General features: G+C 47.4%; 3 protein-coding genes across 3 annotated transcripts; all 3 read right to left on the bottom strand.

The window, feature by feature from the left end:
* Window positions 1-676: 676 nt before the first annotated feature.
* Window positions 677-1,223, bottom strand: LOC114910212 (transmembrane protein 100). The gene is made up of 2 exons (XM_029250409.1): window positions 964-1,223; window positions 677-821 (listed from the first exon to the last, which is right to left on the bottom strand). Exons 1-2 carry the CDS (start codon window positions 1,221-1,223, stop codon window positions 677-679), a joined length of 405 nt encoding a protein of 134 aa, XP_029106242.1.
* A 5,678-nt stretch (window positions 1,224-6,901) lies between these two features.
* Window positions 6,902-11,959, bottom strand: LOC108928833 (tubulin epsilon and delta complex protein 2-like). The gene is made up of 6 exons (XM_018742995.2): window positions 11,924-11,959; window positions 11,310-11,388; window positions 10,574-10,706; window positions 9,601-9,699; window positions 8,446-8,633; window positions 6,902-7,939 (listed from the first exon to the last, which is right to left on the bottom strand). Exons 3-6 carry the CDS (start codon window positions 10,695-10,697, stop codon window positions 7,790-7,792), a joined length of 561 nt encoding a protein of 186 aa, XP_018598511.1. The 5' UTR covers window positions 10,698-10,706; window positions 11,310-11,388; window positions 11,924-11,959; the 3' UTR covers window positions 6,902-7,789.
* Window positions 11,960-12,189: 230 nt separating this feature from the next.
* On the bottom strand, window positions 12,190-14,154 carry LOC108928840 (uncharacterized). Its single transcript, XM_018743003.2, has 4 exons — window positions 14,087-14,154; window positions 13,843-13,932; window positions 13,566-13,618; window positions 12,190-13,092 (listed from the first exon to the last, which is right to left on the bottom strand). The coding sequence occupies exons 1-4, from the start codon at window positions 14,101-14,103 to the stop codon at window positions 12,458-12,460; spliced, it is 795 nt and encodes a 264-aa protein (XP_018598519.1). The 5' UTR covers window positions 14,104-14,154; the 3' UTR covers window positions 12,190-12,457.
* Window positions 14,155-14,358: the final 204 nt, after the last annotated feature.

The raw sequence follows: 14,358 nt of genomic DNA, 5'->3' as shown, positions 1-14,358 counted from the left end.
CACGATCGTTACTGCTCGTAGAGGTGTCATCCAGCACCTTTAGCCTTTGCTCAAGATTTTCCATTTTCCGTTCGCAGTCCAAAGCAGAACCGTGCCTTTCACCGACACCCTCGTTCCCACGATCCGTGCTCACCTCTGTGTGTTTCAGGAATGCGAGCCAGCCCGGAGACACACACACCCGGGTCTTCCTTCCTGGCACACCCACCATGAGAATGACAGAGCACATCTTGGGTTCCAGCTCAAGTCCCAGGTCCAACAACAAACTTGCCAGATCAGGCTCTTAGTCCCGCTCTAAGAGTGGAAATGGACCCACCAGCCTCAAATTTCCCAGTCCTCCTTTGTAAAATAAACACTTCTGCAGTTTTGCAGGATCGCCTAATACACAGACATGTAGGAGGAAGGGCCTAAGAGAGATTGGCTTTTTTTTTTTTTTTTTCCTTCATCCCCGTATTTAGTTACAGAAACTGGCCCGCATTTCTCTGCCCAGTCACACAGTTGGGGCTGTTGCCATCCCCCAAGTCTTACCGCTGGAATGTAGGGGCTGACATCCACATTCTGGGTTACAAATCCAAGGCACCTAGTGAACTAATGTGCATACGTGCGTCAGCAGCACACGTGACTAACACTAGAAGTTGTTTTGACACCTAACACCAGCAGAAAGGCTGCAGGCTATGCCTCAGCCCCATGGAACCCCCTTGTCATTAAACTTCGTTGTCTCCTGTCCAACTGACTTTGCTTTCTCCTGGGGTACTCCTGCCTTGGTGAAGAGCCAGCTGGGACTCCTCTGGGCCAGTTTCTCTGCCAAGTCCACATTCTCTGTACTTCCAATGTGGTTACAGTGCACACTGCTCAGCACTCAGGGAGCCCCTTTCCTTTTCTGTCCGGCGCTTTCTCCTGTGGAGCACCCAGCATAGGGTGGCAATTAAAACCAGGCCGAGGCCCACCCCCAGCAATGTCACTGACAGCACCCGCACCTGCGGCAGTTGGTCATAGGTGAAGGTAACACTCGTGGCGGCTGTGCCAATCACCAGCGAAATGAGACCGAAAGGGAAGATGCAGCGGTACCACGACTTCTCCATGCCTCCGGTGGCTTGCGATAGTCGTTCCAGCGAGGATGGGACCTCTGGGGTCTTGGGTTCACAGTGCTGTTGCCCTCCATCCTGGCTGGGGGGTGCTGGAAATGGTGGTGGCTGGCAGGACACTGGGCTGGCGGTACAGCCCATCTTGATGTTTCTTACAGTGCTGGTGTGAGCAGGCACAGCCAAGCAGAAGAGCCAGTGATACTGTTTCTGCGTCGGTTGTTTTGGTTCGAGGTCAGCTCTGACCTGGAGATTAAGAAAAACGTAAGATAAACAAGGAAACCTGCATCAATGCAATTAGAAGGCGCAGCAGAAGGAAACCGGTGCCTGGTTTTCAGGGAGGATCCAGCCACTCACATTCTCTCTCTGCAGCACGCCGCTGCACCTCCTCTATCACCAGCAGCACGTTGTGTGTTGCGCTGCCACCGCGGTGAGAGGGGATTTATAGGGCTGAGAATAGGGTGGAGCTAAGAAGACGGGATAGGCGGACCGAAGCGTGTCATTGGCTGATATAGAGGATGATGTCAGACCTGAGGGGGGTGGGACCAGGAAGGGGGGGCCGGAAGAAGGGGGTGTTGAGGTAAGCGTTCCACCACGGGTTTCCACTCCTTCCTCTCTCTTGTTTCCCTCGCTTTTCCTCATCTGCCCCTTCTCTCTCTAAGCCAGCAATATGTTAAGATCCAGTGTAAGGATAAGGTTACCAATTAACAATAAGACCATGCCATGCCAATGAGACCATGTTGAAAGCACACACAGCAAAGAGACCGTACTGAAGGCACTATCACGGCACCGTTCTCCCCCAACAAACATAAGACGCTTCTGACCAGAATGATTAACATACTTCTTGCAGTCTGTGCCACTGGTACTCAAAGGGTAAACGACGTAATGGTGGCATTCCCTTTGCTGGTGCGGACAGCGAGCAGCCCCACCGCATGCAGCATCACCCACTCACGCCCACGGGCTCCTGCCAAATGCGATTAGACGGCATGAGGCTTGGATGACAGTGAGAATGTCACAGTCACTAGTGTCTTCATTATCTGTATCTACTTCTGTTTCCTTTGTCAGCCACCAGACTGAAATCCCCTAGAAGCTTGAAAAACACAGAAGTAGAATAGGTGTAACAAGAGGAGGCAGGAGGAAGGCTCCCAGCGTTCAAGTAAGCCGCATTTGACCACCCCCGCAGATATTTGTATATGATGGACCTGACTAGCTGGGGTCGCAGTGGGTTTGGCTGGGTCCTGCTCTCTGGTAGGTTTGGGGTTCGAGTCCTGCTTGGGGTGCCTTCCCAATGGACTAGTGTCCCATCCTGAGTGTGTCCCCTCCAGCTTCGTGCCCTGTGTTGCTGGGTTAGACTCCGGTTTGCCGCAACCCAACTCGAGACAAGTGGTTTCAGCCAGGGTGTGTGCGCACCTGAGTAGTATCATTGTTTCACAATCAATATCCACAAAACAAGTGATCACCTGTGCTGGGAAATATACATTCCTGTGTATTTCAGATGAGACAGGTTGCAGTGACTGCAGAAAACACACACACACATTTTCAGAACCGCTTGTCCCATACAGGGTTGCAGGGAACCGGAGCCTACCCAGCAACACAGGGCGTAAGGCCGGAGGGGGAGGGGACACACCCAGGACGGGACGCCACCCCGAGCGGGACTCGAACCCCAGACCCACTGGAGAGCAGGACTGCGCCACCACCCCTCCCACCTGCAGAAAACAGACAAACACCAACCTGAAACACTCACAAGTCTCAGTTATCTGTCTTTAGTCAGACATTCATTACATTTACTCACTTAGCAGATGCTTTTCTCCAAAGCGACTTACAATGGATACCATGTAGTGTTACTAGCCCACACACCTTATTCGCCAAGGTGACTTACACTGCTAGATACACTACTTATAATGTGTCACTCATCCATACGTCAGTGAAACACATTCTCTCAGTGACACTCACACACTACAGGGGAACCTGAACAGCATGTCTTTGAACTGTGGGAGGAAACCAGAGCACCCGGAGAAAACTCACGCAGACATGGAGAGAACATGCAAACTCCACACAGACTGAGCGGGGATCAAACCCAGGTTCTCTCACACCACCCAGGCACTGTGAGACAGAAGCGCTACTCACTATTCATCCCTGACATTAACGTTTTTTAGGACCACGGGTAACTTATCAGTGATCGGAGCAACTTTTCATTCCCCTGTTGGAACAAAAGGTACTTAACTGCTGTGTTTTACTATTATTTTTTAAAGGGTGTTGTGATAAAACTTCATTGACTCATGATCACCTCTTTGGCCTGGAAGGTTAAGGTGCATCACATTGCTTATTTTGAAATCAGATGCCAACATTCCCAAGTCCAAATGACAGGTAGGATCCCAAATGATGGGTTAGGTAACCCATAAGCATTCCCATTTGCTCAGCTTGGATGACCTGCTGTTAGAAAGAATATCTCATGCCTGTTCATAAGTCATACTCAGCATGTTTTTCTTCAAGGGTATCAGCCATGTGCACTGAGCTATGTGTAGACTGATACAGTCTGTAAAAATCTCCCTAGGACAATGTCCCCTCTCTGGACAAGGGAATAAGGATACAGCAGTGCATCACAGGTAAAGAAGACGGTAAAGAGAAGAATGTTAAAATATATCATTTCAAGAGGGGGGCATGGTGGCGCAGTGGGTCTGGGGTTCGAGTCCCGCTTGGGGTGCCCTGCAGGAGACTGGCGTCCCGTCCTGACCGTGTCCCTTCTCCCTCTGACCTTGCGCCCCGTGTTGCCCGGCTAGGCTCCGGCTCGCCGCGACCCCGCTTGGGACAAGCAGTTTCAGCCAATGTGTGGGTATAATTTCAAGTAAGTCGGGAATGTTTGTGCCCTTTTGTAGTAATGTGGTCACTTGAATATACCATTTCATTAGCTCCCTGCATTCTATCTACAGGCATGATAACATCAGTTTAGAAGGTGTGGCACAGATACCATTGCGGATAATAAGGCTTCTCATTATAATTCCACTACCGCCACTGCCGCAGTGCCTTTGAGAAAGATACTTTTGCTGAATTGCTCCAGTAAGAACATCTAGTCGTCCAAAAATTGCTGCTTCGGGTAACAGCATTGGCTGCCGAAGAAATTCATTATCTGAAGGTGTGAGTCGAAGAACAAGTGGTAATGCACAGGCATAGTTCTTGGGAGAATGGGGGAATTATTTCCATCCTCCGGTGACAGAAGGCTCATGAGAATGAGCAAGCTTGGCAGAAATGAAGGGTATCAGCCATCAAGCAGCACAGGACAAATTTTGAACGGAGATGCTGTCAGAAGAGAGGTAAATAATGATCACAAAGGTAAACTATTTTGCACTGAGGTGCAACACAGGTATGAGATTTAACTCTGTCCATTTGTCTGGGGGAAAGTCAAGCATACAAGTAAATAATTCAGCAGCCAGATCCTAACATTTCGACACTACATCTGGGAATGATGAAAAACAGCAGGTCTGCGTATCGCATTGCAGGTTTTCCACACGAACAGATGCCTGGGACACGTAGAGCCGTCGTGGATTGTCACATTTCCGGCCTTGAAAGGTGTCATCGAGGATGAAGAAGGCAGTCAAAATATCCAATCTGGAGAACTGATCTGACTCTCTCCTCATGCTGAAGGAAGCAGAGAGATTGAGCAAGGGGTTGGTAATAACAAGGTAAGTGCACAGAAGTGTAAGAGGGCAATAAATTACTCTTGAGACGTTATCGTACTCCTTTCAGCACCTCAGCCAAGTTCTACAGGCGGAACTCGGGGGTGAGAGGAAGGTCAGTTCCCTGAGGGGCTGTCCTTCCACTAGGCCTGCCTTGCTGGCATCCAGCCTTGAGTTTTCCTGTGAATTTTGCTTTTCCCCTCTAATCCCTACTGGAAATCAGACATTGAAAAAAAAAAAAGGTATCCGCATCGGTAAAAACCCAGAAATATTACATGTCTTAGGAAGACACCGGAAAAACATCTGGAACTGCGTCAAAGGCAGTAATGCGTCATCAACAACAAACTGCATCATTAAAGTAGATGGGTCACATCCATTGTGAATTGTCTGTCACGGTCAACACAACATGAGCAGGGTGGAGACGCACGGGTTTAAAAAAAAAAAAAAAAGTATTTATGCATGTATAGACAAAGATGCAAAATAAAACAAAACCAACTTCACTTCTTCACAGCAGCTTGCGATGAACCTGGATGTGAAAGACCTAACTTCTTCTATTAACTGTGCACTTAAAAGTAAGATGAAAACTGATGCGGTAATTTATCAGCGTGCTGCGGAGAATCTCCTGGTGCTCATACTGTATGCTCTGAGACCGTTTGTTTGCCCAGTTCCTCCCTGCCTGTCTGCTGGGAATGCAACTCCCCATGGCCCCATCCTTCTGAAATCCTGCTGCTGAATCTCAGACCCCTCTGAGTCAGCGGACGTGGTGGGGGGCTGGAAGGTGGGTGTTAGCAGGGTTTGCGTACACCCACGACCCTCTGTGTGAACCCAGCGCCACCTGTTGCCCGGCCTGGAGCAGCTTGGAACACACATGTCATGAACCTCCCATCCCATGCCACCCCCCCATTGCAGTTTATTATACGCCACAAAAATACAGCATATGAAATGCTGTGACTACAAAACTGTCGCCAGATACCATCCTTTATTGAACACTTCAAATGCATAGTGGCAGTTTAGACTTTTGAACACAGACAGGATTTCCTCCGTACCTAAAGGCTATAGTATCTACAGTCTATCCCGTTTACCCAACGGTAAAACTCAAAACCCAATTTCAATACGCTTGTGGATGATGCATCTGCTACATAAGGTTGAACCATGTTTGTCGTTCCACATTAGTTGGTCTCAGCATGCTTTTCTGTGAAACTTATGAAAGGTGTGAAGTGCATTGTGGGATGAGGTTGCATGACAAGTCATACATTTTTCTGCAGAGCAGAGGCCCAGGGTGTTTCGGAATAAACCTTGCAACCAAGAGCAATACTAGCAAAGCAAGCAAAAGAAGGAGCTGAGAGGTGGAAGGAGACGACACAGGCTGACACAAGCCCCCCTTTGACCAGCAGGATGAGTTGTGCCGAAGGTTAATGAGTATGATCAAATTGGCAGCAGGTGCAGGGGCTGATAGAGGCTTGCGCTGGCTGGAAGGTAATAAGTTTTGTTTGGTTTCCAGGCAGGCCTCTGTCACAGAGGATGCACAATCGGTGAATAAAAGCTTGGATGACCTGCTGTGAGAAAGAATACCTCATGCCTGTTCATTAGTCATACTCAGATGCATGATCTATCAGCCAGACGCAGTGTTCTGGATTATTCCCATAATTTCCTACACACTGCTAACCAAGTCCTCGCATACTGTACCTCTAATTAATAATAAACCATATAAAAAAACTAAGTACATCAGAAGAGTGACCCTAAAAACACCAGGAATAAGAAAATATTACCATCACAGTAGAAAGGCAATACTGCACACAGAAGAAACACAAATGTATGCAATGGCTGTACATTACATTTACTTAGATGCTTTTCTCCAAAGCGACTTCCAATGAACTCTATGTAGTGTTATCAGCCCACACACCTTATTCACCGTGGTGACTTACACTGCTAGATATGCTACTTACACTGGGTCACTCATCCATACATCAGTGGAACACAGACACACACTCTCTCTGTCACTCACACACAATGGGGAACCTGAACAGCATGTCTTTGGACTGTGGAAGGAAACCAGAGCACCTGGAGGAAACCCACACAGGCTGAGTGGGGATCGAACCTATGTCCATCCAGGCGCTGTGAGACAGCAGCACTACTCACTGCGCCACCCAGCTGTAAATAAGAGAACAAATATTCAATAATGCCGTTTCATTTGAAGGTTGGCAAAGCATCACGACAGGTGCTCAGATGTTTTATTTTAAATTGGAATTTTTTCAAATATTACTACGTTTTAAGGAGAAGCAACAACAGAGCTCACGATTTCTCGTCTTAACTAGCGATGAGGAGCACACCATCTGCTGGCAATGAGACGTCACAGTGGTCCAAACCTCGGCAACAATGCCAGTCTTAAAAGTCATTTTTTCTGGTTAAAACATTCTTCAGTATGAAGGATGGAGATTATTCAGCAGTGACATGAAATCGGTGATTTTTGCCATCTTGAATTATAATTCCTTTCCATAGTCATACTGACATACATTAATCATTTGAAAAACAGCCTGATAATAGGAATGAATGTTAACCAAAAGAAAAAAGCTCTAGGGAAGACAAATGACAAAGCCGATGAAGCACAATCTCCAAGAAAAAAACAAAGGCTGCTGGTGTGTTTACATCATCTGCAAGTTAATACCAGTCTTACAGTTAAACAGGAAATGGACATACGTAAATAAAAAAGAACGAGCCAGTCATTCCTCATTCACACAAACTCAGCAGCAAACCATACTACACAGTAAAACTTGCTCTGCGACAGTTCATGTGACCTGATCCAGCGGTTCATGTGATGTCAATTGCGCAATGTGAAGAAACAACTCGGCCGACACTTTCCACAACTAAACAATGTAAAAAAAGCCTGGGAAACCATTCTTACTCTTCTTCCTCCTCACTAGATGTCCACACAAGACACAGAAATGATCCAGTCATGATCTTCCTGCTCTGCTGACATTCAGTCATTTCCTTCCCTTGGGTATTAACTTAGAAGGTGTTCTCCCAGTGCCACCAGGCCTAGTCAGGCTCTGTGTCCAGGACCAGGGCAGGGAACTGAAGTCCTCCCTCACCTAGGAGCGAGTACAGGCTTCGAAGCACAGTGGGGCTTGGACAGTCCTTGGAGAACAACCTGGAGGTGAGGCAGAGGTGAAGGGTTTCACTGAAGACCTGCAAAAGCAAACCCTTGCATTACAACATAGCGTTTACTGAGATGCATATTAAACAAGTTGCTGGGCCAGCTGGTAGTGTAATGGTTAAATCTGCTACTTTTGGATCCAAAAGTTTTAATCCCACCTCCAGCTGTAGTACCCTTGAGCAAGGTACTTGCCCTAAATCACGTCAATAAAAATTTCCCAGCAGTATTAATGGGTAAATAACGGTAAGCAGTTCAACATTGTAAGTTGTTTTGGCGAAGAGTGTCAGATAAATAAGTAAATGCAAATGTAAGCAGAGATTGTTTCCTGGTGTGACAAGGCGGCCTTGGACAAATAATTCATGGAAAATCCTGGTGAGACAGTTGCGTCAAAGAAGATAAAGACATCAGGCACCAGCGATTTTCTTCGAGACGTGACTGTGGCCAGGCAAAGACGATCTGCGAGTGCGACATAGTAAATGAGCAACATCTGGACCATGTGTTGGACGCTGGGGGATGGAAAGAAAGCTCTGATGTGAACCTGATGCAGCTGAACCTCCTGCTCCAGCAGCGCCACTCTGAGTCTCAATCCTTCCAACTCCTTCAACTCTGCCTCGCTTGTGTACGTGAGGATGGGGCACAGCGGAAGGCTGGATGGGTCCCCCCATGGCCACCGTCTCCTGAGGGCGCAACTGGCTGGCGACCACAGACGATTCCAAGCGGCTGATTCTGAGGAACACAGAAGATGCTTTTAGAAATAAGAATGACCAGTTAAGACCAGCAAAAAAATACAAGGATTATAAGACTTCAAAAACAAGAACGCTTTCACTGGGAATCTTTCGCAAAAAGTTTTTTTTTTTATTTTTTTTTATAAAAACCTCACGTACTGCCTTTTACAATGGGACATCTATTTTAGTTTTCTCTGCATTCAAGAGAAAGCGCAGATTAACAACAAGTAAAGATTTACTGTGAGAAAAAAAATTATCTTGGCCACAGAATGTGAGAATCAACAACATGGGACAAAGGTTTCCCTAAAATGTATTTCTTGACCTTTATAAAGTCACAAAGCTGTTTGGCAGCGATTCTAGGGAAGCCCTAAAACTGAAAACACTGGGAAAAATATTTTGTTTTCTTATTTATACTGTTGACCACATATCTCTTTTGCATTTCCTGTGATCTGTCCTACATGCTGTGAATGGGATTTGCACTGGTTGACTATGCAATCGGGCCTCTGGGACAGTTCACCAGAGTAATTAACCACATTCCACGGCTCAAAACAGCAAAGAACTACAACCCACTGTCCAACATGAGACTTGAGCTTTACTTGTGCATTCAAACTATGGCAGAATTATAAAGCTTTTACATTTAACGTAATTTTAAATTATGTTGCGTTTACTAAACAGCTGTGCAAATCAAGTGCTTATTTGTTCTGACCCCACATGTGTCTTCAGCGGGTTGGATTAAAGGCTGTGTGAGAGGAAGGCCACATAATTTCCACACACTCATCTACTATCACTGTCAGGCTTGCTGTACTCCCCTGGGCAGTTCAGATCTGTCTGCAGCATGAATAAGGAGCGAAGCGACATGAGCATGAACTGAAGAAGCACAAGCTACCTGGCCATCTCCTTCCAGCTAAGGGGAGGTCATAGCAGAGGGCTGGATCAGACAGCAGATACTGAGGAAAATGGGCCCATACCTTTCTTAAGCTGCTCCACCTTCTGCAGGAGATCAGCCACCAGCTTCTCCAGGCCTTCCAGCATCAGCAAGGACTCGTAATTCCTCTCCCAGCCCACATCTACAGATGTAAATGTGTGTCACATACCACAGGCCAATTCACATAAATGACACACACACACATTTTCTGAACTGCTTGTCCCATAGGGGGTCGCGGGGAGTCGGAGCCTAACCCGGCAACACAGGGAGTAAGGCTGGAGGGGGAGGGGACGCACCCAGGACGGGACGCCAGTCCGCCGCAAGGCACCCCAAGCGGGACTCGAACCCCAGACCCACCAGAGAGCAGGACCCAGTCCAACCCACGGCGCCCCCACACATAAATGACAACTACAGGCAAATTATTATTAACAATGGAGCCCTCTCCATTAAACAAGTATGTATATATGTGTATGTGAATATATACTTTTACTAGTACACATTCTTTAAAAGCAGCATTTAACTAATCTGATGAGAATTGTTAAGGAAAACTAATTATCGCAATGGGTTTTGAAGAGAAGGGGGTGTAGTGGTGCAGTGGGCTGGACCAGGTCCTGCTCTCCGGTGGGTCTGGGGTTCGAGTCCCGCTTGGGGTGCCTTGTGACAGACTGGCGTCCCGTCCTGGGTGTGTCCCCTCCCCCTCCGGCCTTACGCCCTGTGTTGCTGGGTAGGCTCCGGCTCCCCGCAACCCCGTATGGGACAAGCGGTTCAGAAAATGTGTGTGTGTGTGTGTGTGTGTGTGTGTGTGTGTGGTTTTGAAGAGCCCATTTCAAGAGAACCCTCCCTACGAAAGCAGAAATACTACTATAACCACACATCACACTTCCAGAAAGTTCAGCTTCTACAAAGTTACATGGTATTATTTTTATGGTCTCTTTTGAAAGTCATTCCGTGTCCCCTCCTCTCACCATCTTTGTAGTCTTGCCTTCGAAACTGTTCCCCGGAGCCCATGTGTTTACCTGGCAGCTGGCCCACCCTGACAGCTTGCACTTCGTTCTGGTAGCAGTGAGTCAGGACCCTGCAGAACCTAGCAAGCTGCTCCACCTCGGTCCTGGTGTCCACAGGACTGCCCCGGGGCCACATGATAGGGAACTAACATAGATGGGGGAATAGAGTCGCTCGGGGGAATGAACAGCGGACTTCACAACACGTTGTACGGTACTGATGACACATCCCGACAGTTGCAGGACGAAGTTTTGAAAATATAGATGAAACAAGTGAGGGTGTCCCCCCCCCACCAAGGTTTAAACAAGCTTCAATTCATTTGCCTAGAATTCATTCTAAACTCTACAGAGTGCTGCTGCTTATATCTTGTGCGTCCCCAGATAACGAATATGAAGGTTGTTACTTCACATCTTGGAAGAAACCCTACTGTAATATTCATGAGAAAGGGACTTAAACATAACACAACTCCAAATTTCTTCTATCCCGCATACAACACTCCCATATTATCCAACTGTTTTCGGTTATCCGATCTAACATTGGTCCCATTTAAGACAATCGAGACTCTACTGTAATTGTAGCGTAAATGGATTAAGTGGTCCCTCACTTTGGATTAAACCAATAACTAAGCAGTGAAAATTTTAATAATAATATTGAAAAAAAATTAATAATTCCGTTTGAGGGCATTCCTTAAACAGTATACATTTACTTGGTTTAACTGCGTAACTGGTCAACCAATATGGAGAACAATACCGTGCTTTGCAGTCTTTCTGTAAAGTGACTTTTCTCAGCAACTGGATCAGCGATTCTGGACAGAACTTTGTCCCACAACCTGCAAAAATAAAGCAGTGGCTGGGAAACTGAGGAACTCTCAGGAATACGACCACACGTTACACAGAATATAGAGACTGAAGTCTCATGACAAGAAACATGGTATGAAAAGCATGTAGCACAATTTCATCAGTTACAAGTAATAAGAAAATTTTTTTATTTAGCAGACACTTTTCTCCAAAGTGACTTCCAATGAACTCCATGTAGTGTTATCAGCCGACACACCTTATTCACCAAGGTGACTTACACTGCTAGATACACTTCTTACAATGGGTCACTCATCCATACATCAGTGATGGTACATCCATACAACACACTCTCTGTGTCACTCACACACTATGGGTGACCAGCATGTCTTTGGAGTGTGGGAGGAAACCAGAGCACCCGGAGGAAACCCACACAGACTTAGCGGGGATCAATCCCACATCCTCTCGCACCACCCAGGCCCTGTGAGACAGCAGCGCTACTCGCTGTGCCACCGTGCCGCCCACGGTACAGGTACATCTCTGTGACGATTACAGTCACGCAGGACAGACCTGTTGCGTTTGGCGCTCTGTGCTCTCCAGGCAACCAAAAACTGGCACGGAGGCCTGCAAAAAGAAAAAAAAAAAAAAAAGTGTCATTAAATGCAACACATCACATGGAATTTAAGGACACAGGCTTCAATTACTATATAATATTACTCAGAATAATTATTAACCATTATTTAGCTAATGCCTTTGTCTGAGACAACTCAAAAAGTTCTGTTTCTTTTATGATCTGCAGACAATTATTTAGCATTTTTTGCAGCGGTGTCATTGCTGTTGGGGCAATCCAGGGCAAGTATCTCGATTAAGGGCACTGGAGCATCAGTAGGGATTCAAACGCGGGTCCTTCAGTTGCAGCGCAAAAGCTCTAACCACGACACTATTCTTTTAATATGTTTGGTTCAAGTCCCCAGAGGGGTTTGCGAGGGGTTTTGTAGCCATAAAGAGATCAACCTGGAACTCAGACTGGATACAATAGCAGGATAAGCGACATACTGATAAAGAAACAATTTCATACAGATCATCTTCGGAAGGGGCTATGGGTTAAGGAAATAATAACAACAACAACAACAAAACTGTTTCGTACACGTCATCTTTTGGAGAAGACTGCTCGTTGTCTCCTGGCGCTGTCCTCTTCCCACCGGCAACTGAGACAGGATCCTTGCTGAGAGGCTGGCAAGTGGTGGCAACTCTGCCTAAATCTCTGGCCACCAGACTTCTCCGCAAGTCCATCTGCCTGCGGCACCGGTTCCCCGCAGCAGGAGCTGAGACAGGACGCTTGTTGTTTTCCGAGCTGCAAAGCTGTCTTTCCCCCCTCTGCTCAGTTACTCTGGTTTGGGCGGCAATACTGGCTCTGCCTGCAGCGGCTCTGCCAGTGACCGTGCAGCAACGTGCTGCTTCTTTACCCTTCCCAGTAGCAACAGACACGGCATTGCTTCTAGATCCGCGATTCCAGTCTTTCTGAGACACGGAGGGGCGTTTATGGACCAGCTGGCCAGTTGGGTGGTTCCTCCCTGTCGCCCGATTTCTGCCTTTCCCGTCTCTGCTCTCCCGGTCCACAGAAGCCGTACCCTTGGCGGCCCCCGATGTGCTCCGGACAAGCAGTGCCTTCTCCAGGGCTCGTTGCAGCAGCTCCACTTCCTCATCCTCCTCTTCTTCCTCAGCGTGCGCATCTGACCCTACATTGAGCACAAACAGGAGATACATGCTCCATCCTTGTCTTACCCCACCCAACACTAACTGTGCCCTTTTAATTAAATTATTACATCATCAGGGGCACGGTGGTGCAGCGGGTTGGACCGAGTCCTGCTCTCTGGCGGGTCTGGGGTTCGAGTCCCGCTTGGGGCACCTTGCGATGGACCGGCGTCCCGTCCTGGGCGCGATCCCTCCCCCTACAGCTTCGCGCCCCGCGTTGACGGGTTAGGCTCCGGCTCGCCGCGACCCCACTTGGGACAAGCGGTTTCAGTCAATGTGCGCGTGTGTGTTGTTACATCATTGTTAAATGAAGCTAGTGCACATCATTAGACTAGTCTTTTCTCGCCTTGCGGGGGAGTGTACGATTCTTGCTGACGACACCAATGGTTCACACACCACCGACTGAAGCAAACAAAAATGACAGCGGAACGGACAACGTGCGAGACGCGCCGTATACCTTCGGTGACGGTCTTCACATCTTCTCTGGGAGGATCTCCCTGGGGTCTTCTCCTAGACAATCACAATGGCGTATGATAGTATGAGTATGTGTGTGTGAAACACAATCTTTTGCATTGATTGCTCACACAGGACTTTTTCTTCGGCATTGATTGACAAAACTCCAGCACAAGACAACAAGGGGGAAGATCGTGAAGGAGTAGATGTGTTATTTGATGAAAGTCAGCCATGGCTGTCCAGGAGCTGACCACATGCCTTCAGAGAGTAACACAACTCACATGGATCGCAGTATCTCTTTCCATCGTTGGATGCTCTCGCTGATCCTGAGCTCTTCCTGCTCGCACAGCGCGATGGCCTCATTCACGGCCCTGAGTGACAGGAGCAGAGACACAACAAACAAAGTCGTCATAAAGACTAGTAACACACATACATGACAACGTTCCACCAAGAACAACATAAACATTCACTCCCAAACTAGCTTTTTCATCGTTGTTATGCAAGTTATTAGTCGGCGCATCTCACCTCGTCGACGCTAACATCGTTGATTCAACTCGTCGCTCGACGGCTCGTTTTCCAAAGACCCGCTTCGAGTTCCGGAGTTCGGGTCTTAAAAGTGAAACAAACATAATTCCTTCCAAGTTCGCGATATTCAGATCGACATCGACATGTTGCGATTTTGTAGAAACAAATTTTACGCTGTTATCAGCACAAATATGTATATACATAATAACTACGCGTAAGATCGGTAGGTGAGCGTGTTTATGCTTTATTTTTTTATGTATCTGGAAGGACCT

The sequence above is a fragment of the Scleropages formosus genome, chromosome 3, assembly GCF_900964775.1.
Source record: "Scleropages formosus chromosome 3, fSclFor1.1, whole genome shotgun sequence".
NCBI classification, from domain to species: Eukaryota; Metazoa; Chordata; class Actinopteri; order Osteoglossiformes; family Osteoglossidae; genus Scleropages; species Scleropages formosus.
This window is presented reverse-complemented; position numbering and strand designations above follow the sequence as displayed.